General features: G+C 39.6%; 1 protein-coding gene across 1 annotated transcript in view; it reads left to right on the top strand.

Moving 5' to 3' along the window:
• The window catches only part of PECAM1 (platelet/endothelial cell adhesion molecule 1), a 29,922-nt gene extending 6,837 nt beyond the window's left edge, over nucleotides 1–23,085 (top strand). The window contains exons 8-16 of the mRNA XM_010002694.1: nucleotides 794–1,075; nucleotides 1,456–1,563; nucleotides 3,070–3,097; nucleotides 3,571–3,641; nucleotides 4,309–4,365; nucleotides 6,827–6,895; nucleotides 10,768–10,824; nucleotides 17,855–17,877; nucleotides 22,534–23,085. Of these exons, the coding sequence (XP_010000996.1) occupies nucleotides 794–1,075; nucleotides 1,456–1,563; nucleotides 3,070–3,097; nucleotides 3,571–3,641; nucleotides 4,309–4,365; nucleotides 6,827–6,895; nucleotides 10,768–10,824; nucleotides 17,855–17,877; nucleotides 22,534–22,563 (725 nt within the window). The 3' untranslated portion in view covers nucleotides 22,564–23,085. The remainder of the gene's footprint in view (nucleotides 1–793; nucleotides 1,076–1,455; nucleotides 1,564–3,069; nucleotides 3,098–3,570; nucleotides 3,642–4,308; nucleotides 4,366–6,826; nucleotides 6,896–10,767; nucleotides 10,825–17,854; nucleotides 17,878–22,533) is intronic.
• The last annotated feature ends 2,223 nt before the right edge of the window (nucleotides 23,086–25,308 follow it).

Below are 25,308 nucleotides of genomic sequence, written 5' to 3'. Positions count from 1 at the left end.
TGTTTCTGTAAATTTGTTTGTAGCACTCAAGCAGAGGTTTTGGGTGACAGTTCCTTGTTTAGATTCTAGAGGTTCCAAGGTTTGGCTCAAAGATCTTCTGTCACTGATTTAGATACGTCCTGTCCTCATTGCAAGCATCCATGCCATGCATCACAGAATGGTTGTACATTTTTCCCCTATGTAATTATAAGCACTGATGCTCATCTATGCCTAAGCTAGCTTGGTATATGCTAATGCACTTAATTTGTGAAGCAGCAAACTTTAAAACTGTATTTTGGCTATGCATATTTGTATAGTTTATTCAAATGCAAGCTGACTTCTCTCACTGTGCTTGCTATATTCTGTAACCATTAGAATTTGGGACTTGCTTATGCTTTCAAAGAACTTGATCTATGATCTGCTGATACCCACTATTGGATATTAATAGCATAGCTCTGTATAACTGTGAAAGCATAGCTATATACAGGGAACAAAAATGGTTTACACTATTGTGCTGCTGTGTTTTATTTCTGAATATTAAATATAAAATAAGGACTGAAAGACCTCTCTGGAACAGATATAATTTCCTTCTGCGTCTGCTTTGTTTCGTTGTAGTGCTCTCTCTATTTCTTGGTGTATAAAAGTACTTACTATCTGGTAGAAACTGTTCAGAAATACTAATGCTGTGCATCCAGTCTCTTTTTTTCCCAAGTAAAATGGCATTTAAGCAAGTATTTCTATAATACAACATTTTATCATCAAAATTTTTTGTAATAGTGCTAATAACTTGTTTTCTTTGTGCCTTCCTCTGTAGTACCAATCAAGAATGCCAGCTTGGGCAGCATTCCATATGGAGAAGTGGAAGATGGCAGTGAGACTGCTTTTCTCTGCTCTGTGAAAGAAGGATCTTGGCCAATTCACTTCAGGTTTTTTAGAAAAACTGATCATGACGTTCTTGTGTTTGAAAAAAGTGAACATGCAGACCGAGTCATGTGGCACAAGGAAGCAATGAACAGGCAGGACACAGGGACATACTACTGCATGGCTTCTAATCGAGCTAATGTGGATGTGAAAAGCCCCCCAATAACTATCAATGGTAAGCTCACTTCTGTGATAAGCTGCATCCTGTGTCATCATGACAGGTGGAGGGCAAGTTACCTGGGATGTTTTTGTCCTACTATTGTCAGAAGTTAAACAGAAAGATCCACTTATGAACAGAGATTGTCTAACTTACATCGACAAGTTTCAGGGATGCTCAAGAGCCAAAGGAGACAGGTGGAAACTAAAAACAACCCATTGTTGTACTGTGATTTTGGTCACAAAGGAGACGTTCACTAGTGAACTTTGCATGCGTCTCCTTGAAGTTCTTCCCCATCGTGTAACAAGGCCAATTTGCAGTAAAGTGAAGGATCAGGAACTGCAGAAGTTGGTAGTGATGCCCTGTCACTCTCTTAAACATCTCTTTCTTATTTCCAGTCATCTTAGCCTCCTGGCAGAAAGGAGTCATTGCTGCATTTGTCCTAATACCTGTTGCAGGAGCAGTAATTCTTGCTTTATGGTGGTTTTTGTTTAAGAAGAAAAAAGGTAATGAATAATTAGCTACTCAGACCGAGTCATGTGGCACAAGGAAGCAATGAACAGGCAGGACACAGGGACATACTACTGCATGGCTTCTAATCGAGCTAATGTGGATGTGAAAAGCCCCCCAATAACTATCAATGGTAAGCTCACTTCTGTGATAAGCTGCATCCTGTGTCATCATGACAGGTGGAGGGCAAGTTACCTGGGATGTTTTTGTCCTACTATTGTCAGAAGTTAAACAGAAAGATCCACTTATGAACAGAGATTGTCTAACTTACATCGACAAGTTTCAGGGATGCTCAAGAGCCAAAGGAGACAGGTGGAAACTAAAAACAACCCATTGTTGTACTGTGATTTTGGTCACAAAGGAGACGTTCACTAGTGAACTTTGCATGCGTCTCCTTGAAGTTCTTCCCCATCGTGTAACAAGGCCAATTTGCAGTAAAGTGAAGGATCAGGAACTGCAGAAGTTGGTAGTGATGCCCTGTCACTCTCTTAAACATCTCTTTCTTATTTCCAGTCATCTTAGCCTCCTGGCAGAAAGGAGTCATTGCTGCATTTGTCCTAATACCTGTTGCAGGAGCAGTAATTCTTGCTTTATGGTGGTTTTTGTTTAAGAAGAAAAAAGGTAATGAATAATTAACTACTTTTTTTTTTTTTTTTTAGTGACAATCTTGCCTTTGTTTCAGGAGCAAAGCCTTGTGGGGGTGAGGCTTCAGGAGATGATTAAATATAATTTAAAAAACCTAAAAATCTACTTTAAAATGTCAGATGGTCCAAATTAAGCTGTGAGTGTGCTCAGGCTTTCCAAGTATATTGGGCAGAAAGGGAGCACCTAACTAATGGTGCTGGGAGGGTATGAGTGAGGCCAAAGTTGTTGGAAAAAGGCCAGAATTGCACTGTTCTGATGCAGCCCTGGGTCTGGGATTCAGTCCTGTGCAGTGTAGAGGCAGGCAGGCAGGGCCTGAGGATTTTTTTCCTCCCTTGTAGACCTGTGACAATTTGATTTGGGGTCCCAGCTCAGATGTAATTGAGGTACTTCTCTAGTCCTTATAAAACAAATTTAAGATTATTAGGTTGGGGTTTGTTTTGTGTTTTTCTCCCCATGCTGTAATACAATTAGACTTAGGGATTTGTCTTTTATCATGAAGCTATTCTTTCAGATCTTGCTCTTTCAAAAAATAAGTACATCTTAGTTTAATAAAAATCCTGTGATATGCAGTACATTGCAAAGTCTTGTGAAAATTTGGAGTATCTGGATGTCCTGGTCTGCTTAAATTGGCCGGACTAAAGTCTGGGATTTGGGATCTTAAGTTCTCTGTGGAAGAGACATTAAAGGCACTTGGGTGATAAACAGAATATAAGACACTAAGTAATTAATTTTGTGATTGCTAAGAGAAATTATTCTGACTTGGATAGATAATCACTAAATTTTTGTTTTGATTTTTACTTTAAAATTCTTTTACTTGTGCAGTCTATTAATAGGTGGTTTGCTTTTTCTTTCTCAAGCTAAAGGACCATCCCTGGAGATGTCTGGGTAAGCTGACTTGCTTTTATGGTAGTGGTGAAGCAGTTCTGCTGAAGGGACTGGAGGCCTTATCCCAGATGAATATAGTTTATTATGGGCACACACCTGCAGACAATAGATGGTTGTACTTCATGTACCACCTGCTAACACAAAAACAGGATGAGGAAATACGCTAAAAATAGAAAAAAAAAAAGGCCAGCTAAGAGAAATAGAAGACTGTCAGACCTGTGTTTGAATGCATTTAGATATTACATCAAAAATACAGAGGTCTTAAAGAAGAGTAATGCAAAAAGGCCCATACTTTACCTTAAAGATTGCTTCTGCTTCTCTTAAAGACAAAGGCAAAATTGTTGTTAGCTTCAGTAGTTCAGCATGAGGGGTAGTCAGCATATACAGTGGCTGATTTTTGCATATCATCATGTTGTTATTTTTATTGACTGATTTTGGATAATGACATCAACTTTCATTGGTTTGCTTTCCAGTTCTGCCTTGCCTACCAACTTGACAAGTGAAAAACTGCCAAGACAGCACAATGATGGAGATTACTATTCAGGTAGGACATTTTGCTGTAAGACTACTAGTGAATTGGCTTAATTAAATATTTATTTAAAGTTTTGGATTTACCTGGTTGTTGTTTGGATAGGGCCCAGTGCTTTGGGAATACAGAGGAACACCAATAGCATTCTTCTAAGTAGCTTCTATCAGTTTTTTATAAGCACATTTTACACAAAGATAGGTTTAGAAGTCTATTTAAGGCACTGCTACCAGGCAACCAGTTCATAATCTTGCAAATCATGGTAAAAGAAAATTACTTTCTCTTTTGGACAGTTTTGACACATTTGTAAGAAAATTATTTCAGAGAGGAAATGTTAGTAGTGTCACATGGTGCTGTGATGTGGCCACAGTGTAAGGAAGTGAACTGACCATGACTGGGCACCTTTAATTCCAGGATCTCAATGCACTTTACCAAGATAGGTGGACATGTTATTTAGAGCACTTGATATAATCAAAATTACCCCTTGGCTGTTTTTTAGCTGATAATTTAAAAAGCCACATTCTCTCCACCTCTGGTAGATGAATGTTGTAAGTGGGAATCTAAAAGTAGATTTTCTCATATGTAAATAAACATCATTACAGTAGGAACTGCAGCTGTGTAACTCATTCATTTGATTGGCTAGAAGAAATATTTTGTCAGTTCAACTTTTGCTTTAATATTTTAGGATCAGGTTACATTGAAGATAGTGAAAATCATATGAAATCAACAGATGAAAGTAAAGGTAATTTCAAATTTAAACAATTTAAAAATCATTTTATGATTGAAAGTTGTGACGTTTTCTAATGGCAGCAATCAGGATTTGATAGGTCCAGTCCTTTTCTTTTTCTCTTTGATAGTGAGGAAGACTCTTTCCTGTGCTGAGCTTAGTTCTTTTTCCATATGTGCAAAATTACAATGATAGGACCCATTTACCTACTGACTTAAGGAGTGTACTTAGTTGTGGTGGGTTCAGGCCATCTAATGAAGGATGGTATGAAATACATCCTAGACTCAAAATGTTAAGTTCCATACAACAGATATTCAGAATTTTTTTTAAAAAATCTTTTCTATAAACTTCTCCTTTTACTTCTCTGTCCTTTGTTTATTTCATCAGATATGGAAATATTTAAGCATTATACCTAAAAATAATCTGCTATGAAATATGAATAAAATAACCTGCCAAATACCTTGAGGCACCATGTGGCATAAATCTATCTATCTATTTATCTATCTATCTATCTATCTATCTGAACTTGGTCTAGTAGGAGGTGTCCCTGCCCTGGCAGGGGGCTTCCAACTAGGGTGATCTTTAAGGTTTCTTCCAACCCAAACCATTCTATGGTGATATGATTCCATGATTTTCATTAAAACTTGTCATCAAGCACTGCATCATGCAGCACATTCTATTCTTCAAGACAAGGTGTTCCTAAGATATTTAGTGAAGGAATAGTACTCAGATATGTGGGGGTTGCATTCTTTGTTCCACATATTTTTGTTTTATATTGATGTGAAAGTATTCTCATGGGTTAGATGCAATTTCTGATGGCTAATGGAACATTTTGACTTGGTTCTTTATTAGACCATGATTTGAAAGATAGTTGGAAATGTATCAGTGTAACTAAAGATTAAAGTTAGGCTAAAATTAATCCACAGCACAGAACTGGACTCCTGCATGAGCCTGTATGCAATGTAGATGGCAAGAATTTCTAATTGTTAATTCCTTGGTGCAATTCTGTGTGGGCAGGGCAGCATTGTACCACAAAAACTAAGAGAAAGCTGCTGCACTAAGTTAATTTCACAGGAAAAGTTGGAAACAACCTTCGGAAACTCTAGCTCAAAGACTTGTTTTTTCCCATTGTATTCTACCTGTTTCAGATTAAATGGGGCTCTGGTCTAACAATCTGTGTGTGTGCAAGGAATTGGTTCAATCCTTACTGTGGATTGGGCAGCTTCATTAAAACCAGCTAGGCTATTGCAGATCTCTCTACCAGATGTGAAAAACAAACCTATTATTCATAAATCTCTAAAAATAGAAGTACATATTCTGCATTAGTGTGGCAATAGCTTTTAGGTTAGCAAACAAAAGGAAGGAGTTTGTAGTCGGTGCATGGAAGTTATTCCATTGTGGCCTGAATAAGTCAAATTAGAACTAGAGAGACATTCTCATGCAAAGCAGACAAACAGCAGAAACATGGGAACATAAAGGTATATTGATCATTCAGAATCACTGCTGTTGTAGGAAGCATGTCACTTAAATTTTATTATTAACTAATATGCCACCTTAAACACTGTTGAAGTTTTTTTGGACTCTCACCAATACTATTACAAGGCTGCTTAAAAAATTTACTGTTCTAATAATTTGATCTTTCTCTAATTTCTGCACTAAAAATCCACAAGCATTTCTGCAGGATTGCTGTCTGGATGACTGTTGTGGTTCCTCCCAGCTTTTACAGCAATCTAGTAGAAAACCATCTCCACTAAGGAAAAAAGAGAAAACAGCAAAAACTGTTGCTTGTGTCTATTGTATCCAAGTATCCAGTACTTGTCAGCCAGCCCTCTTAGTAAATCAGGTGTCCAATCATTACCAGGCTTCCTGTGAGCATTGTGGCAGAGAAGCATTTTGAGGAGGAAGATGGGTTGCCATTGTAGATGTTGCATGGAGAGCTTGAAGGATGTCAAAGTGCTGAAATTGCTTATTGGCAAAGCAAAATTCAGAGTATGAGAGGTGATGGGGGAGGCCTTGAAAGACTGGGAGAAGGCTCTAGCTGTGAGGGAAGTGGAGAATGGAAATTGTCCTGCCACAGCAGACATAGAAGAGAAGGGAAAAGTAATGGCAGGGAGAGAAATAGAAGAAAGAAGAGCTGGAGCAGGAATACAGGGGAATCTCAGATAATTCCCTGCTCCATTTGTGCTGTGCCACTTTTGAATGTGTTAAATCAAAAGTAAGAGTTTTAGGCATAAAATGTACATCAAGCTGTTTCAGAGATCTGGCCTGAATTTCTCTACTGTCTTTCAGCTTGGGGTGACCCTTAGGAATGGTCTTAGCAGAGTAGCTCACATCTGCCATCACAGGGCCTGATCCTGCACCTATCAAAGTCAATGAGGACTTGTCCATTAATTGCAGTGGCAGCAGGATCAGGCCCAGAACTCAAATGAAGCATGCAGTCCTACAAAGAAACATCTTCTTGATATTTTTGGGGCAGGACCTGTCCTTGAGAGTGCTGAGGTGGAGTACACTGAAGTTGAAGTGTCAACGCTTGATCCTCACAGAGGTAATAAACTGTCTGGCCTCTCTGATTATGTTTTGGGAGCAACTCTAGGCATGTTGTTGCTCCCTTACACTGCTGTGATATTGTCACCTCTGAATGTAGGAGCAGGTTGTGTTTTGTCTGCATGACAGTTTTATCCCAGTAGAGCTCCCTAACCTAGATGGTACTGTGACAACCACTCTGTTCATTGCAGCTCTTCTTCCCCTGGGATCCTCTCTGCACTTGCCCTCTCCATCCATATGAGGTCTGGAGCTGTGGCTCTGAGCAGAAGGCAGCCTGCTGAGAATCCTCATGTTATAGAGTCTGAATTCACTGAGAGCCATTTGAAGTTAGCCACAGGGTAGGATAATGGAGAGAACAGAAGGCAGTGGAATTTCCTCCTTTGTAATGTAACTGGTTGAAGGGTCAAAGCTGTAATTCACTGGTGATGGAGAAGGAAGAGAGAATAGTCTTTTAGTCTGGAGAGGCCTGGAGACCATCCTGGATTTTGTGGCACATTAAACAGAGAGATAAGAATATTGGTGGTCAGATAACTTTGGCCTCCTATTGGTAGTTCTGTAGTAACAGTAACCAGACCTTGAAGCCTGAGGCTAAGGTACCTGTCTCTGCAACCTTGACGGAGAAATACCCACTGAAATGTATTCTCAGCACCCAAAAGCACACTTCAACCTTTCTGTGTCATCTGGAGAGCTGTGATATCATTGTGTCCTTGCCTTGAAGGCTGTTAAATCTTTCAGGAATTTGCAAAAGTTTCAAGTAGCTAAGAGCTAATAAACCCCACAAGAGATGTTTATGCTCTGCTCTTACCTAAGCAGCAATGACCCTGTGGAGTCTGCTACCTTGCTTTAGCTGAATGAGAAGCAAACTGAGGGAGAAATGGACAAATTTGCTTTTTCCTGGTAGGAGGGGACCACTCACTTATTTCAGAGACCAAAGACATGAGTCATAAGACAGTATCCATGCTATGTAGGCTGAATCCCATTAAACTGCAAACTACTGTTTAAAAGATAAGTGTGTAAATGAGATCAGATTATTTTAACTGAATGCTGTCTCATGTTAATGTCTGACATACACAACATGAATGAAGACAAAGTATATAATGCTGACCTTTTCTCTGAGCATGCATAACTGCATGTACAGTCTGCTTCCTTCTGCCTTCTGAGGAATTCCAGGTTTCTTTGATCCTTCAGGGCTAACTTGATATTAATTTATCTTTGCAGTCATTCATTCCTCCTGCCACTGTTGTCAATGTCAATACTGATGTTCATCTCAGTAGCAGAAGAATCATCTTTTCTGTAATTGTAAAAGATTACTGCAAAAGACACTGCAGGATCTGAGCTGGAACAGCAGCCTTAGTGACACTTTGGGAATTGATTAAAGGAATTTCATCTCAAAACAAGAGAAAAGAATTATAAGAGTATCTACATCTGGTCTTTAGCAGTAAAGAGCTACTTATATTTTCAAACAGTGTTTTCACCCTGTTTTTCCAGCCTGTGTCTGCACTAACTGGTTGTTTCTAAAATACTTTTTCACATAGTATAATGGCAAGCAGGCTGCCTACTGCATCAAGAATTTGTGTACTCTGTTCTGTGTGAGGAGCAAGTCACAGCGTTCATTGCAGGGTTACTGAGAGGTAGCCTTGCTAGATACAAAGTTTCAGTGCTTTATTTTAAAGCCTCTATGTGGGAATAATTTGGTACCTGCTTTTTTGAAGTAAAGTGAAGAGATTAGGCAAATAGGAGGCAGGGCTACACAGTCCAGCTCTTACTTGGCATAGACATAGTGGAATGTTAATTTGATATTTAAAGAGGTGGTAATTCTACAGAATGATTCAATTGAATACTTGCAGAGATTATGTGCTTGACAAAAATACAGTGCTTATCTTTTCTAAAGCTTAGTTGTGCAAAAAGATGGCAAAGTAATTTAGACCCATTGTGGTTAATCCAAGCAAAAAACATTCTAATGCTGAAGTAAGGTCAGGAAATATTCCTAAAATGAAGAGGGAGAAATGGCTAATCACAGCTGAGTAAGAACATGCTCCTTCTTTTACTTTTATAGCTGATTAGTTATCTGCAGGGTGGCAACATTATAAAGTTAGTGGGAAAAAAATATCAAATCATACAAGTAGTTTCTCCTAGCACATATTTTCAGTGCTGAGGCGACTTTTGGAAGATTAACAAAGAAAACAACATGGGCAGTGGCATTATATCACCATTTAATGAAATGACTGAAAAAAAAAGAAAGCAAGCTAAGGAAATGCCTCCCATCAAGTCTTTCCACAGAGTCAACAGGAGTAGATTTAGGACTGGAATCTGCTAAAAAAAAAAAAAGGTGTTCCAAATGAAATGAGCTACTTCTCATTAAAATTCTGAGAATATGAGTTCTTACTTCACTAGAAACTGAATTGATCATTTAAGCAACAGTCAATAAACACATTAAATGTGCTTCAAGATCTTCAACTATTTTGCAAAGAAAATTGATGCCAAAACTGCAAGTTTGAAAGCTGTCATTAGGCACTCTCTGAAGTGTAACTCCTACTGTCATTGAAATTAATAGCAAGTTTGCAAGTCAGTTCATATGTATTAGGTCCCAATGTTTAAAGGATGCTTAACAGAATTGAAAGCAATGAAATTAACTTTGGGAAATTAGAATCTGGTGCCAGAGACACTTAAGTTCTTCAGAGTGATGGAGAACAGTAGCAGTCCTGATTCTGAGTCTGGCTGCAGATCAGTATGTCTGAATTCTTTAAATGTTGGGGGATTTTTTATAGCTAAAGTACAGGACTCTGTATCCAGAAATGTGAATTTTCTTTCCCGTTTCTTGCAGAGTGGCAATAACCATATTCTATTGCTTTTTAACTAGAAAAATCTAACTTCTTGGTTTATTGAGGGTCCACAGAAATTTGAGGTAACACTGATAGAATTCTTAGGTTTTCTAAGAGACTCAGTTTAACTTAAATGAATGAATGTTTCTAAAATGCTTTGAGATCCTTAAACAGCAAGCTCCCAGACCCTGCCTGCACAGGCTTTTATACCAAATGAAGAAGGTTGTCCTAAATGCAGAGTTCTGGAGCACATAGCTTTACTGAGGTTACCCAAAAGGCTTATCTGTAAACCTAAGGGTCTGAAAAACATGTTTAAGACTAACATTGTGTTTGTGTGCCACCCATGTCCTTGGAGGCACAAATCTTCTCTGCTTTTTCTCCCTGCTTTCTGTCTTCCACAAGTCATCTTAGCCTTCAGTCCTGCTGTGTTCCACTGTTGTCAGTGCACTCGTGGAAGAGTCCACCATACTGAGGAACTCTGGGAGGAGACCTTTCCTGGGTAGCACCTGAACACAAAGTGTGCAGTGTAAAATCTGCAAATACTCCTCTGAGACATTTCACAAAGAGCAGCAAATTAGATTATTTTTGTACCCATAAGATGTAATAAGGCTAATTGCCAAAAGGGAGGGTAGTCTTCCAAATGTTAGATCTCCCCAGGTCTAGCATCCCTAAATCCTTAGAACAAATTGAAGCAGCTCTTCAAAGTGATCCAAAGAAGCTCTTCCTTAGTGGTAGATGTCTCTGTAAAATAAAAACAGTATCAATTTAAGTTGAGAAGATCATTAGAATGTTAAAAGTCAAATTTAGAAAAGGAAGGTTATTTTTTATCATTTTTATATGGAAGGAGAGACACCTCCTTCTCAGAATTTTACAGCCTGGGTTTGTGGGAGGGGATGTAGTTGCTTTTTCATACAGACTCCACAGGGTCATTGCTGCTTAGGTAACTACTTCCTCTGAAAGTAAAACAGTGTGTTCTGTTTGTTTAAGGAGCTTTTCATAAGGCAAACAAAAAAAAGGAAAGAAATTGATTCTGTGCCAATACATTTTCCAGCTCCTGTACAGAAGGGGACTGAAACAGTTTATAGTGAAATCAGAAAAGCTAATAATGGTAAGTAAGCTAGTGAAAAATTAAACACATAAAGGAAGCGTTTGTGTAGAGATTAGGGATAAATTTGTGAGTTAATAGTTTAGAAGATAAATGCCATAAAAAGATCCAGGTCACATAGGAACATACCAAAGGGCAGCTACGAAATCACAGGTGTTGAAAAACTGTACACCACCTTCTTGGTTCCTCATAAACCAGTGATATTTACTGCAGTGAGATTAATATTTGTAATATCTACTTCATCAGCCCATTTGCACTGTATCTAAGTAGTTTGACCAGGGGTTTAGATCTGAGTCTGTAGCTGAACATGCCCTGTGAGGGATGAGATGCTGTGTTGTGTTACCTCAACTGGTCCTGACCACTGTTCCTCTTAGTTGATCATGTTTGCCAAGGGTTATAAATTATTACACTGGTTTTGGTTACAGCCCCAGCAAATATCTGTAAAGCCTCTGACAACAACTCTGAAGCAATATGATCACTTCAGGAGGGTGGGTTGGTTGTTTAAGCACCATCAGAAATAGTCTCAGGTTGTATGTACCAGCCACTCTACCCTTCCAGCTCCTGTAACACAGACTGCTGCATGTGGCATTAGCAGCTTACTAGCAATTACTGTCTCTAAATGTTCTGGCAGTAATGAGTTCAGAGACAGTAGTTTAAAAGCATTTCTTTATAGTTTGTCAAAGACTAAATCATAAAGGATTTCCTTTTCTCCCCTCAAGTTAGGAAGTCTGGATTTGTAAATATTAGGACTGTAAACTGTTCAGATTTTGTCCCCATCTGTGTTACCAACTGGGTTTGTTGCTTGCCTTTTTCAAATTTTTTATCATTGTGTTTTAATTTGCTATTTTTTTCTATTTTATAAGGGATTTCCCACCTGCTATGACACAGTATTCTGTTTCTAGGGAATCTTTCATGTGAGGGTCTCCAAGTGCTTTAGAAAACATTACTCAATTTTCCCTTGTGAGGACTTAAAAGGCAAATTTTATCTCCATTTTACAGCTGAACAAACAGAGAGATTAGGTCATTTGTTTAAGGCAATGTGTTTAGAGAGTGACAACATTGGGAACAGAATTTCTGAATCCTTACTCCTAGCTTGGTGCTGAGGCTACATGTTGCATTGATTTTTCTCAGCCTTGCATTGAAAAGTAGAATGTCCTGTACACTAAAGAACAGAGCTGGGCACTTCGTGTAGGATCACCTGGCAGCAGCATGAGAAAAAAACCAGCTGGTTTCAGGGCTGAACCCAAAGGACACTAATGTTCTGAAGCATTTTCCAGGGGGCGTGAATTGAACCTGTAACAAGCTGCAGCAGCTGGTGGCACAACCCCTCACTTTCTGCCAGGGTGTGGAGCTGATCATTGCACCTTCCATCATTCCTGTTTTTGACTTACTGGAAAGTGTTATGTACTAGAAGGATGTTTTGTGGGTTGTAAACTGAAGGTTGGTGCAACAGAGCTGTGCTTGACATGAGGTGGAAACTGGAATAAGATGAGATATGATTGAAAGACTGAACTAAATTAGCCAGATGATATGCAAACACAACTTAATCTTGCAGTCCACCTGCTCTTCTATGCCTAGCATTCTGCAGTTTCAGTTATTCTTGGAAACATAGTAACAGTTTATTGTTTTAATCACGTCTGTTTTTCCTGACTGATACACAGGAAAAGTGTTTCAAATAGATAAGCAGTGCATCACATAGCTGTGCTTTGGATAGCTCCATTACAGTCTATTTAAATGCAACATTTACATTGATTTGTGATGGCTGTGTGATTGATTGCAAGGTGGCAAAGTATAAATGCAGTGGAGGATCCCTAGGAAACAGATCTATCTTCTTAAGTACTTTAATATATATTAATATAAGTATATTACGACAAATTGTGAAAGATGTTGAACAATACTAGTGGGTACATATGTTGGTTTGCAGTTATGATCTGCACTATGTTTGAATATTCTTTGAGATTTTTGAGCAAATGCCAAATAGTGCAATCTACTTCAGGAAGTTAATGGGTCAGACAAATATGTCCTATGGGGAAAGTACAATAATTTGGGAATTGGTGTCATCTATGCAGTTTGACAGATTTCATACCTAAGATCTAGGTAACAATTTAGTATTATGTGTTTATAGGTAATTATTGTGGTTTGGGTTTGTTTAATTAGACTGAATTGAGGCCTTCATAAGCAATTTTGTCTTTTTAAGGAATTGTCTGTGCATTCCAGAAATGGTGTCCACTAGAGAGGAAGCTGAGGAGATGACAGTAGTTGTTATGTCTGATGCAATTATTTGTGACTGAGCTAAAATATTTTTTCTCTTTGTTTTTCTAATGGCTCTCACTGCTGTCCCCACTAAGGCAGATGCCACATCAGTAACCAGCTTCTCTTGTCTTTTGAGTTCCACAGCTACTACTTGTCCTTACACCAAATCATGAATCCATAGTGAAGATAATGTTCTAACCTTTCCCAAGCCCCAGGTCTGTGGCAGTGTGCTGACAAGAGGAAATGGCCTTAAGTTGTGACAGGGGAGGTTTAGATTGGATATTAGGAAAAACCTCTTCACCAAAAGGGTTGTCAGGCACTGGAACAAGCTGCCCAAGGAAGTGGTTGAGTCACTATCCCTGGAGGTCTTTAAAGACACGTAGATATGGGGCTCAGGAACATGGCTTAGTGATGGGCTTGGCAGTGCTGGGTTAACAGTTGGACTGGATGATCTTAAAGGTCTTTTCCAACCAAAATGATTCTATGATTATTCCTTTTCTTCTAATTTTCCTGGTATTGGCTAGGTTATCTCGTGTTACAATCATTTGAGCACTTCCGTTACACTATGGGAAGACTTCCCATCCTATCTGATGTGCTGCTTTTCTTACTCTGAGTATCAGGCATAACGAGGTGTTACATCAAGGCAGACAGAAATAAACTATGAAATGCACATTTCAAATCCCAGAAGACCTGCACATGGTTAACTACAGTTAATCTGTAGTTAACTACAACTACAGTTGCATTGCTACTGAAAGGTTAATTTAATTCAGAGAAAGATTTGGTGTTCAGGAAGTTCACCAGGTATTGGTTTAATACTGGCTGTTATTTTAGTATTTTGGAGAATGATCACTGTCAGTATCAGTCTGGTCAATAACACCTTTGTCTGCAAGTTCTTCCCACCTATCAGGATGAATTAATTTCCTTAAAATACTTCTTTCTTTGGTTGCTCTATGAAAAAGTCAAAGTATACTGGGAGTCAGGAATATCCAGCTCAGTCCCAGAACTGATGCTTTTTGTTGAGCAAGAATGGAGACAGTCTGAGACTTAAGCAAAACAGGCAATTGTCTAAATCAACAGACTGCCAAGAATGATAAAATGACTGTGGCCCTGATGCCTACTTTGCCCATGCTGCAGTCCCAGCAGGCTAGGCTGGCAGCTGGTGCTCTTCCTGAGGGAGGGGTGAGGATGTGTCAGATACTAAATTCAGATGAGTGGGTGGAGGCTCTTTTAGTGGATGATTTACTTCATCACACCTTTCATCCTCCCAAGAGGCAGCAGGGGCAGGAAGTCCAAGCATCTCCATATCTCAGCTTTATCTCAGCTTCGCCACTTCTCTCAGTGTTGATCCCAGTTTCTGGGATTGCTGTGAAGACCAGAGACAACTCCACAAATTTCCTTACATTTTTACTGGGCACTTCCTGTTGAAGTATCCATACATTCTTGCCTCCAGTGACCTCTGCTTGTGCTCTGTACCAGATGCACAGCTCCCAGAAGCCAGCAATATGCTTTGCACTGATTTTGATGTGTGCTGAATTGAACTCATAGGGGCTTATTCCAAGGTAGCTATTTCTAATTTCTTATTGGGAAAATGGAAAGCTAGTGAACAAAATGCAGAGCCAGCCTTTGTGCTGCCAAGTCTGGAAAAACGAACTGGTCGCTTGGAAGCAACAGCAGTGGCGAGACAGGAAATTCTAAGAATCCTATTGCAACTAACAATGTACTATGGAAAAATAAATACATCCCAGTGGAAAGAGGCATGAGAAATCCCCCATTGCATTCAGTGGTTTGGAACAAACTATTAGAAATCAGTTCTAGCAATCAGGAAATCTGCTCAAATACTTTCCTGCTACAGAGCCTCAGGCTTAACACCTTTGTACTTAGCCAGAATTTCCCACTGAGTGCCTTTTCCAGCATGGAGTCCAAAATCATGCAAATAACCTTTTCCTTCTCCAAAATAAAAACTCTTTGAGTCTTTAGGTTTCAAGACATGTTCTAGACCAAAGCCTGAATCTGTCAGACATTGATTCCAGAGCCAAACGCTTACAATAGCTTCAGCCAAAAATGAGGCAAAGCCAGATGGTTTCAGTAAGACACAAATATGCAGGGAGGTTCTGACCTTGCTTGAACCTCAAATGTGAAGCTGAATTGCGTGTGTGCCCCTGTGTAAGATCTGTTCCCAAACTGCCTGCCAAGATTCTGTTAGAAGCTACTGCTCCAGTAGAAGGCTTGGCAGAAGGCACTAATGTGTCTGCAGTTCAGCCTCTTCAGTTCATAATCTGGCATTTTAACTTTCATCAGTGTCGGGGATGGGTTTGAGGTGGATTGTGAATTGCAGCTCTCTAGGCATTTACTCTCTTCTCCACAACCTTAGCAATGAAAAAGGGCAGAGCAGGTAGGGATGGCAGTGTTTTAAATTCCTCCATTAATGCATTCCTTTGAAAAAATGTGCTCTTTGAATTTAAACCCCCATCAACTAAAAGCAATAGCAAGAGTTTAAATCCATCAGAAATCCATAAAACACCTACCTTTATTAGGCTTGGGAATCTTTTAGAAATCTCCAGCACCAGACCTTCAGTTCTGATTCCTTTCACAAAATATGCAGTTTCTTGTTTGCCCTGCTATGAAAGCTTGACCAGTTTTTCTGTATATGACTAAAATCCGGCATAGCTCATTTATTGCTTTTTTTTTCAGTCAGACAAAGCCAAGTATCATTTGAAAACATCTCCGTTCTTTTTAGCCACGGTAAAAGCAGTGCCTTTCAAGTAAAGAACACTTCATATTTTTTAACAGGAATGAAATTTTAAAAGTTGTAAAAAGGTTTATGTAGCAAAGAATCTGCAGAAGCAGTGTCATTGTGCTTCCGTTAGAGGCTACGTGCTGACTTACTGGATTGGTACCTTTTAGAAGTCATACAGCCTTTCAGCAGCACTTTCACAGGACACAGATTATGGCATTCTCCTGGGAGAGATATGATCCTTAGCTAGAAAGCCACACTAATTTGAATCTGGGTGACAGATAACAAGGAGGCGGGATGTCAGTTATTGTGACCTGGTAGCAAACATCCCGTTGTTTGAAGTTTGGAATTTATACAAAATTTCTCATTTCCTCCTTCCTGTGAGGACAATACATTGTGTCAGAGGACTAAACTACAGCTCGTTAATGCATCACTTCATAAATCTTACATATAGTTTTGTCCACTTAAAGTCAAGCTTTGATGTAGCCGTGGGTCAGCAGTGTTTTTGTTCACTTCTTTTAGCTTTCAGGACACAAAAAGCTTTTAGGTGTTTCCCGTGTAACTTTTCTTTTCAAGCTGGCTAAACGTATAGGGATTAATCTTGCCAAACACTGAGATCAATTTTATACTGAAATTAAGTTTAGGCAGTGGTATTAAGGTGCTGTAATCACCTCAGTTGTTAATCCTCTTCCTAGGCTTAAAGTTCTGGGTAGAGCTGCCTTGGAGAGCATTCACAGTGCACAGTGCCAGCAGCAGGGGTAGTCAGTCTGTGCTCCAGAAATGCAGCCTGGTTACATACTGTGCTCATGGTGCTGCTTTCTGTGAAGCAGAATCATAATCCTAATGTAATAAAAATCTGGATGGTAGAAACTGTACAAGCTTAAGTGCACCAGAAATATACCTGGATGTAATGAGAAAGAGAGGAAAGAAGACTTTAGCATTGTTATCTGCAAAGTTAGATTCACAGCTCTGTTCAGTTTCCTCATTACTGCAGGTGGCTGGCAAGAGAGTTTCTGAAGGACCTTTAATAAGGTCTGTTTATGGTAGTACTTTTCATAGTATCCTACATAAGTGTTCTACCTATGATGTTATCATTTGATATTTTAAAAATACTTAGAAAAAACATAGATTCAGATACTATCCTATGATCATAGAAAAAATGTGGACAAGATTAACCCAGAGCCATAGTCCAAACCCTCTTTTGAGCATTAGATGAATATCCTTGACACAAACTCTCTCCACTTAACGTGATATACTTTCCAAGAAAATACCCTTCAAGGTTCAGCACTTTTGTCATATGTGAAATATCTTATCAGACCATACAAAAGAGCACTTTAAACAAGACTTGAAGTCCTCTTCTAAGAGTGGAGTTACTTTCCCATTGTCTCTAGATTGTCTTACTTTCTGAGGGCAAAGAAATATTTGGTTTAGTATTTGAAGGTATTCTGTGAAACTTCTGAATAGTTAAATCCACTTTTTTTTTTAAAAAAAAAAAAGCCTAAGTTCTAATCTTAAAGTTCACTGATTCTAAATGGAGAGAGCCTCCTGGCTCTCAGGGTGTCACTGGGAACAAGCATTTTTTTATTAATAACATTTCAGGTGTATTTCTAGGATCTTATTTGTCCCTGAAAATTGTATCCTGTACCGGAATTCTGCAATATGTTATTTTCCTGGCAAGGAATTGGAAGAGGAAGTGTAATGCTCATGAGAACTCCAAAGGAGTCTCCTCTAAAAGGAAGATTCTTTTTTGTCCAGTGACAGCTTATGGTCTCAGGAGAGACTGCTGCTCTGAACCATAATCAGGAGAGCTGTCAAACATGTACTGTTCAACATGGTCTTTGAAATGTCCAGTCCCACCCAGGTACTTGAGTTAAGCTGATGCTGGGATACCTCTTAGGACCAGAGCTTGAACCCTTGCTGTAGGTAGTGATTTTACATCAAACAAAAGAAGTTAGATTAAACATAGAAGTCTGTTTTCTGGAACATGGAACTGATCACTCTGCAACATGCAATTTCATAATTTATACATTGTGTTTTATTTTGCAGATTCTGTGGAAAACAGGCACTCTGTAAGTATGTATTTTGTTTTAAGCAGTTAAGTATAGGGAACATGGATTGAGATTATTGTGTATCTAGTGAGATAGTGTTCAAGTGTTGCTCTGTTTTGCTTGTTGTTCAGGACTGGTACTGGGCAGTCCCTTCATATTGATTCTTACTCATCAGACTTTCAGTGCTACGTTTGTAGAATGGTCAGCTTTAAAAGTCCATGGAACTGACTGGTGTTTGGTAATGCTGGTTCAGGAGGTAGATGGCGAATACGGATCTTCCAAGAATTTCTGTTTGACCCCTACTCAGCTTTGGATGTGTCACAAACATTCATGCTGACAGAATGGCCAAGGTTGGGGGTGGTTGCTGCTTGCTTCAGGCTCCTGATGGACCTGAGGCCCTCAAGATTTGTGTATAAGAATCGGCTAAGCTGGTTAATGGATCACTGGGGACAGAACTGCTGTTCCAGACCCATCTGTAAAATCAACAGGGTGTTCGGTGCCAGTGAATCTCCTCGGGATGTGCCTGCTCACATGCACACACATTCTGTGATTGGAAAATCCAGAGAAGTGAGGTTCTTCCTAGGATATGAAATTAAGAGTTAAACTAAGGAGGAATGGCTGATCACCTGAACTTGGGCTGAAGTTCTGTTCACTGTCTGTGATTGTTTCCTTCTGGGTTCACTTTCATCCACTGGTACAGCAGGATGACTCTACGGGCTGCTGGTGAAAACTCAGAGTTTGTAAGAAATTTTAAAGGCATTCAGTTTTTTACCTCAGAGTACCTAGTTATGGCACAGTTATCTGTTTGAACCAGGAGGTGAGAATAGTACCACCCATGTATGGAGGATCTCAGCTAAACAACTGGGCGTTTTGTGAAGGTTCTATAGGTGGTAAACAGCTTTAGAGGGCTAAGAAGCCAGTGGAAAAAATATGGATTTTGTTTTTTTTTTAAAGATTACATGTCTTGAATGAGCTGTTACTCTGCTCTCAAGAGATCTAAGAGGCAGGGAGTACTTTTCAGGAGTACTTTTATGAGTGTTAGATAAGCTATCTAACCAACCTCAAAGCAAGCAGACAGGGTGTTTTTTCTGCCATCCACTTCGTGACTTTGGAACTTGTACTTAAGAAGAAAAAGAGAGAGACTCATAAATAAGAATCACAATAGCACAGTCTACGTCAGCTTATGGCATCCATTTGAGTTTTGAAAGGTTCCATCAGCACTCACATCCCCATGGGATAAAAAAACAGCCATTGTATTATTTACAGACACAGGCAGTGCACTGAAGGTCACAGATTGTGTTACAATAAACAGACATATATTAACAGGCCAGTAGGGTTTATAGTATCATTGTCTCTCTTAGTTTAAAGGTCTGTTTTTATTCGTTGCTCTCAATTTTCTAAAAATAAATTGAGCTGAACCCTCCTCTGGGTTATACCAGGCATTCCTTGGCAAGTCACACAGCAGAAGGTTTGTTCGTGTCTGATACAAAGGAAAAATTGTCAAGAGTGGCTGTGACAGACACCTGGTATAAGCTCAGGGAGGAGTTTTTATCTTTTTTTTTTTCCTTACCCTACATAATTCATAGTGCACATTAGATGAAAAACTAAAGTTTTATGAATTTATTTTCTTGTGGCCAAAAGTGAATAAAATAATCTCTCAGTGGAAGTATAATGAGGCTGCATCAGTAAAAATACACTGACTACCCCATGTAAATCACTTCCATTATAATTAATTGGGCTATTAAAGCTTTACAACACTGCACATCTTCATTGAGTTTTCCTAGAAGTAGCCTTACTCTATTCATCTCTGTGACATTGTCCCCTCCTTAGATACTGTAAATGTACTTATATCATAGTAACTATTCCTTTTTTAAAAAATTATTAATATTTAAAGGACATAGCACAAAAAAAAACAGATCCTCTTCTTCTGCTTCTTAAATTCCCACTTCTATTCCAAATAAAGCCTGTGACAAAAACCAGCACCAACCTTCTTGAATTCTCCAGATAAGTGACCTAAAGTTGGACTGGTCAGATAAATTTTGTCATAGATTTTTCCATCCCTTCTATTTGCCTCTCAGCACTTTTCAGGCAACATAGATGAGTACAGAAGAGGCAGGGAGCTACTGAGGGCCTCTCTGTTTTCTTGCAACTATTTATTTCAACAGCTCATTTTCACACAATGCTTAACTGTCAGGTACCTCAGAGGTTTGGTCTAGATGAGTTGTTGATCCTACTCATGAAAAGGAAAATGCTCCTTATAACGTGATCTAGTGGTTTTAACTTCCTCCCCAGCTGTTCTGCTTCTTCATAGCCAAAGGAAGTATTTGACTCAGAGGTGAAGTTGCTTTCCATCTGCTGCTCCCTTAAATTGTGAGTGAAAGGAGGCTTCAGGAGCTGGGCTGGATGCTGGCATCTTAATCACATGAAATGCCAGATGGATAACTTAGCTGTAGTGACCTTCAAAAAACTTGCAGAATTTCATTTTGTTTGGGAAATAATAAGTATTCCAGAAGTGTGGGACAAAGGGCATCACATCAGAGAGTTCTGCTCAGAGTTCTGTCTTCAGAGACAGGACATGCAGCCTTCTTGTTTCAGTAGTGATGGTGGAGACTCAACAGATCCTGCTGTCCTTTTCACTCTCTAAATTCACATAATAATGTGGGTTCCACTCCTCAGATCAACTCTGTTTATTTACTCAGTTTGCACTGATCTTTCAAAAGTCATGGGAGTACAGCACTGTGGAAAAGAAAGGTGAAGCAAATTATTTTAATGAGTTTTAGCCCTGCTCTTGTCCTCCTACAGTTTCTGTCAGAATCGATAAAATCCAGCATGGAAATTTAGGAACTTTGCTTTATCTTCACTGAGAGACCATTATAAAATTGAGCTCAGGGCTCTAGTAAACACTGTACGTGGACAAGAAGTGTTGTGTTGCACGGAGGCACTGAAAGTGTTTGTATTATGTCAAGAAAGGTGGTGCATTAGGAAAAACAATCAGTTAAAGTTTGCATTATTTGAATTGTACAAAGGCTTAGTTATAGAACAGGTTCTGACTAATTTGCAGACCAGAATACCTTGAACCTGAATGTCTTGGACTTTAAGGTCATTTGGAAATGACTCCAAAGTTTTGGGTTGGAGTTCCTTCTCTCTTTCTCCTGTTTCAGAAATTTGTATCTTAAATGCCATCCATAGGAAGTATTTGCAAAAGAAATGAATTACTTAGAGAGGAACTGGGAGGAGGTTTCCTTCCTGAAATCAGAGCTGGCAATCTTTCTAAGTTATTTAATGGTCCCAGTTTCTGAAAACATATTGAAGGAAATATCTTAACAATGAGGTAGCCACTTCGCCAAATACTAATTGGTATTGTGTCAGATTTACCTCAGTGGTACATTCTGACTTCATATCTCCTCCTCCTCCCCTATTACCTCTTAGAAGTGTGTTTGTTTGTTTGTTTGTTTGATTCTGTCCTAGGGGTACATGAGGACTGGCAGCCTCTGTCAGGACAGGGTGTACTTTTAGCTACCTGTTTGTTCAACCTCAGAATGTACCCTCTGAGACACAGGAGTCTGTACAATTTTAATATTTTCAGAGAAATTGCTGGGGCTTTCTTCAGCTACTTTCTCATCTTACCCAAGTGATTCCAAAAGTATTTTGTCAGTTTGCTGTGGTAAAAGGATTGCTTCCCAATGCCAGCACAACACAGCCAGCTCTGAGGGGGAACCTGGCATGTGTTTACTATGCACAGTTACATGGCACAGGAGTTTCAGGCAGGAAATGAAGATGAAGGATGTGTCAATTTAAAATTGGGGGGGTATTCAGGCAGTCAGGATATGAAAAACAAGGTGATACTCTGAAATAAACATTGAATTATAAACCAGGAATTCCTGCCTCTGACTCATGGGGCAAATCCTTTGGGGGTAAGTCCACAAAAGGCATGAGGCGCCTTGGTGCTGACAGACTAAACTATTAGGTTAGAGGCCACCATGTACTATTAGCAGGTATTTGTTAGAGGAAGACTTGCTTTGGCAACAGATGTCAGGAAAGACTTGACAGCTCTGAATCCTCAGTGGACAGAGTTATTTCTGTCATGTGATGTAAAGACAATGAAGTTTGGGATCTCTCTTTGCCCTTTCCCAGTGGCTGGCCAGGTTTCCATGTCCCTGCTGTGCTGAATAGGTTACCTATTCAAAGGAGCAAACTGTTGGAGGAACGTGACATCAAAAAGTTAAACACAGCTCACTGCTGAGATACCCAGCTACTTCTTAGGAAAAGGTTTTCTTCCCTGTGGGAGTGAAGATGGGGGCCTAATTGTGGCAACTGGACATCTATGAGTAAATAAGGGATGGGACTTTGGGATTTGTTGAGTGCCAGCAGTTCCCAGTAGAATCCAGCTTTTATCAGTAAGCGCCCAGTTGCAGATGTTGGTGATTAACAGTATTGCAGTCTAGCCTGTAATTGTTAACCTAAGTCTCCCACTGTCTTATTTCCTTTTCAATCTGATGAAGATAATGCTAATATCTCCCCAGGGAACTGTTTGTATTTATTAGTTCATTGTACAGTGTTCTAAGAAGTATGTTACTATATTTAAAGTTTTTTTATTGATCCAAAAGTACAGGAGAGGGAAAGGGACATTTGTATTCATACCTTTTTTTTTTCTTTTTTTGGTCTTGTTGCCAACAGAGAATACAAGGGCATCCTGATGCTACTTAGAACAGTCATCTCAAACATCAGCTGGGAGAAGAAAACAAGCCAAGATGGAAGATGTTGCAAATGTTTCAAAAGCTCTGCAGCACTTATTTATGAGTTTGTCAGGCTCTCTTTGCAAAGTTTATTTCCTCAGGGGGAACAATAAAGATGTTCCTAAAGCATTTAATGGAAAAAATTGCAAATAAAAATTCTTGCAGGAAAGTGGCTCTAGAAACCACTAACCTCTGTTCCCATCTTTAATTTCTTTGGCTAATGGAATTTTGTCTTTCTGGCCTCCAGTTCATCATGCTCTGAGGAAATAAAAGGGGAAGCTACAGCTGAGGAAGTACATTTCTACAGTCCAGTAACTACTGTGATGCTATAGGATGCAGAAATATCTAAGCTTGCTTTAAACTAGCTAACTTAGTTACCAGTAACACTCTACTGTGGCAGAACAGAGCTCAGCCCAGGTTGGCCAGCCATGTATGTACTTTGACATGATCTTCCAGCTTGTGTTGAACTCCCTGTGCTGCAGCAGCTGGACTGTTCCCAGTCTTGGAGCCAGCTAATTTATAGCTCACTTGGATATTACACTGCAATGAGGGCCTCATGGAAGAGCAAGCTCTGGGCTCTCCAAAAACTTGACTGTTCAGAGATTCAGTACTTTACCAAGTGCTTCTATCAGTAGAGGCACAAGAATTCTTTATTCTTTGCTAAAATACTTTTCCCCTTTAAAAGTCTGGATGTGTGTTGGTTATTTTGGTATGATGGTTCTTCAAGGAATGATTTGCCATCACAGTTGTTTTGGATGATGCAAAATATAGGTCTCAAGTGGGTGGTTATACTACACCCAGACCAGAGAGTTTGTACATGAAAATCCTGTTGCATATAATAATTTTTCCTTTGATTTTAGGGGAGGTCTGAAGTCATACTTGTGTCCAGTTTGCCCAGTATGGAATGCCATACCTATCCTTTTTTTCTCTACAGTATGATAAACCACTAACATGGATCCAGTTTGGACCTGGATCTAATCCTTGCAGCCCATGTTTATCTCAGTTGCATTAGTTTAAAAAAGAACACAAAACAAACCAGAAAATGTACTGTTCTCAACCCCTTAACGAGCTGGTCTTTGACACTGTAATTGCTCTCCTTCTTTTACTGCAGATTAAATTACTACAAGATCTGGGCCACAGGTAAGAAGGTTCTCATTTTAATTAGAAAATAGTGTGAGAGAGGACATGGATTTGTATATACATATATAGTTACTGCTTTAAGCAATGAATCAAAGGCACAAAACCAGCAAGAAATACAAAAGGGTTTCATATCTTCATTCCAGACGTTTTCTTTTACAAGCTCCAGTTACTGGCTAATATCTCTAATTTATTGTTCCCTATGCAAATGTTGTTTGTATCATAAGCCTTTCACAAATTACTGACTTCATGGCACTCTTCTGTTGGCAAATGTTCTTTCTAGCATCCCATGAGTGTCCATACAAATTATCATAAGGAATGTGAAAAGTCATTTTAATAAAGAAAACTCTGAATTGAACTTTGCATTGGATCTTGCATGTTCGTATTAGTGACCACTGGTGAACTGCCTTTTGATTAGAGGTGAACAATACAGATGTACTGTCTAAATTTACATATGAAATATGTGACCTCTGCCACAAGTGCTTCCAAGGCACTTAGATCAGTTGTCATGACCCAGTTCACCAGGAGGTAAATGCACTGAACTGGTGTAAGAGTCGAGCAGGGGGGAGCTTGTGTTCACTCGAGTCTCTTGCTAAGTGCCAAAGGTGGAAGTTCCTCCACAAGCCTTTCCACAGTCCCCTGGCACAGCTCAGGAAAGCACTGGTTTCTGTGGACTTTGATAATGTTATCTGGGCACAGCAGTGGGACAATTCATTGAGCTATTTCAGCTTCTCTCTCCTAAACTGTTTTGGATTTTGTCTGCAATACAAGTTGTTTTGTCCTCCTGAAACGTACCTGAACTGTCCACCTGCGGGTGCTGCGTGCTGCTTTGAGCACTCCTGGTTTGTCTTACAGATGCACCAAAAATATTATTAAATGTGGGTCATTAGATCAGCAAACATCTCCAGTGAAGACAAGGTTAATGGGCCCATGAAGTAAACAGCTACACAAGGAGTCCACATGTCCTGTTGTGAGCATGTATTCTGGATGCCAAACAAGCCTCGTTGGAAACGCTGGGGAAGTAAGGCTTGTGTATCTGTTGCTGCAACAGGTTAAAGCTCTGATTAGAGCTCGAAGAATAAGTTATCAATAAAAAACAACAAAAATATGCAGATTTCTATGTTGTCATTAAGTTGAGCTCAGGAAATATAAAACGAGGTGTGTTGCTAAATATGTACTTTTTGAGAAGACCAAAAGGGGTGGAACATCTTGGACTCCTGTGGCCTCTGAGCAGTTCCACCAGCAAAGCCTGCTCAGCAAGCAGCCTACCCAGCCCCCTGGTTAACTTGGGAATCTTTTTGCTGTTGCAGAGCAGAGGCTTTAGGGATGAGCTACAGAAATGCTTTAAACCATCAGACTCTTCTTCGTTGGCCACCGTTAATTTTTTTCATTTCCAGAAAACAGCAGCTGCTCCCTTACCCTGTCTGATGTAAGTATAGTTCTGTGTGCCCTGTTGTGGAGCAACCAGGGATGATGGGCGCTCTGGTTGGTGCTGGGAGGTGCCTGCCACGGGGAGCTCCTGCTGCCTGTCACTGCTGCGGTGTCCCCGCTGCCCGGGGCGGAGGGACCGGCCCCTCGT

This window comes from Chaetura pelagica, unplaced genomic scaffold (genome assembly GCF_000747805.2).
Source record: "Chaetura pelagica isolate M959 unplaced genomic scaffold, ChaPel_1.0 scaffold47, whole genome shotgun sequence".
In the NCBI taxonomy this organism is placed as follows: Eukaryota; Metazoa; Chordata; class Aves; order Apodiformes; family Apodidae; genus Chaetura; species Chaetura pelagica.
Note: the sequence above shows the minus strand (reverse complement) of the source record. Positions and strands in the feature narration are given on the sequence as shown.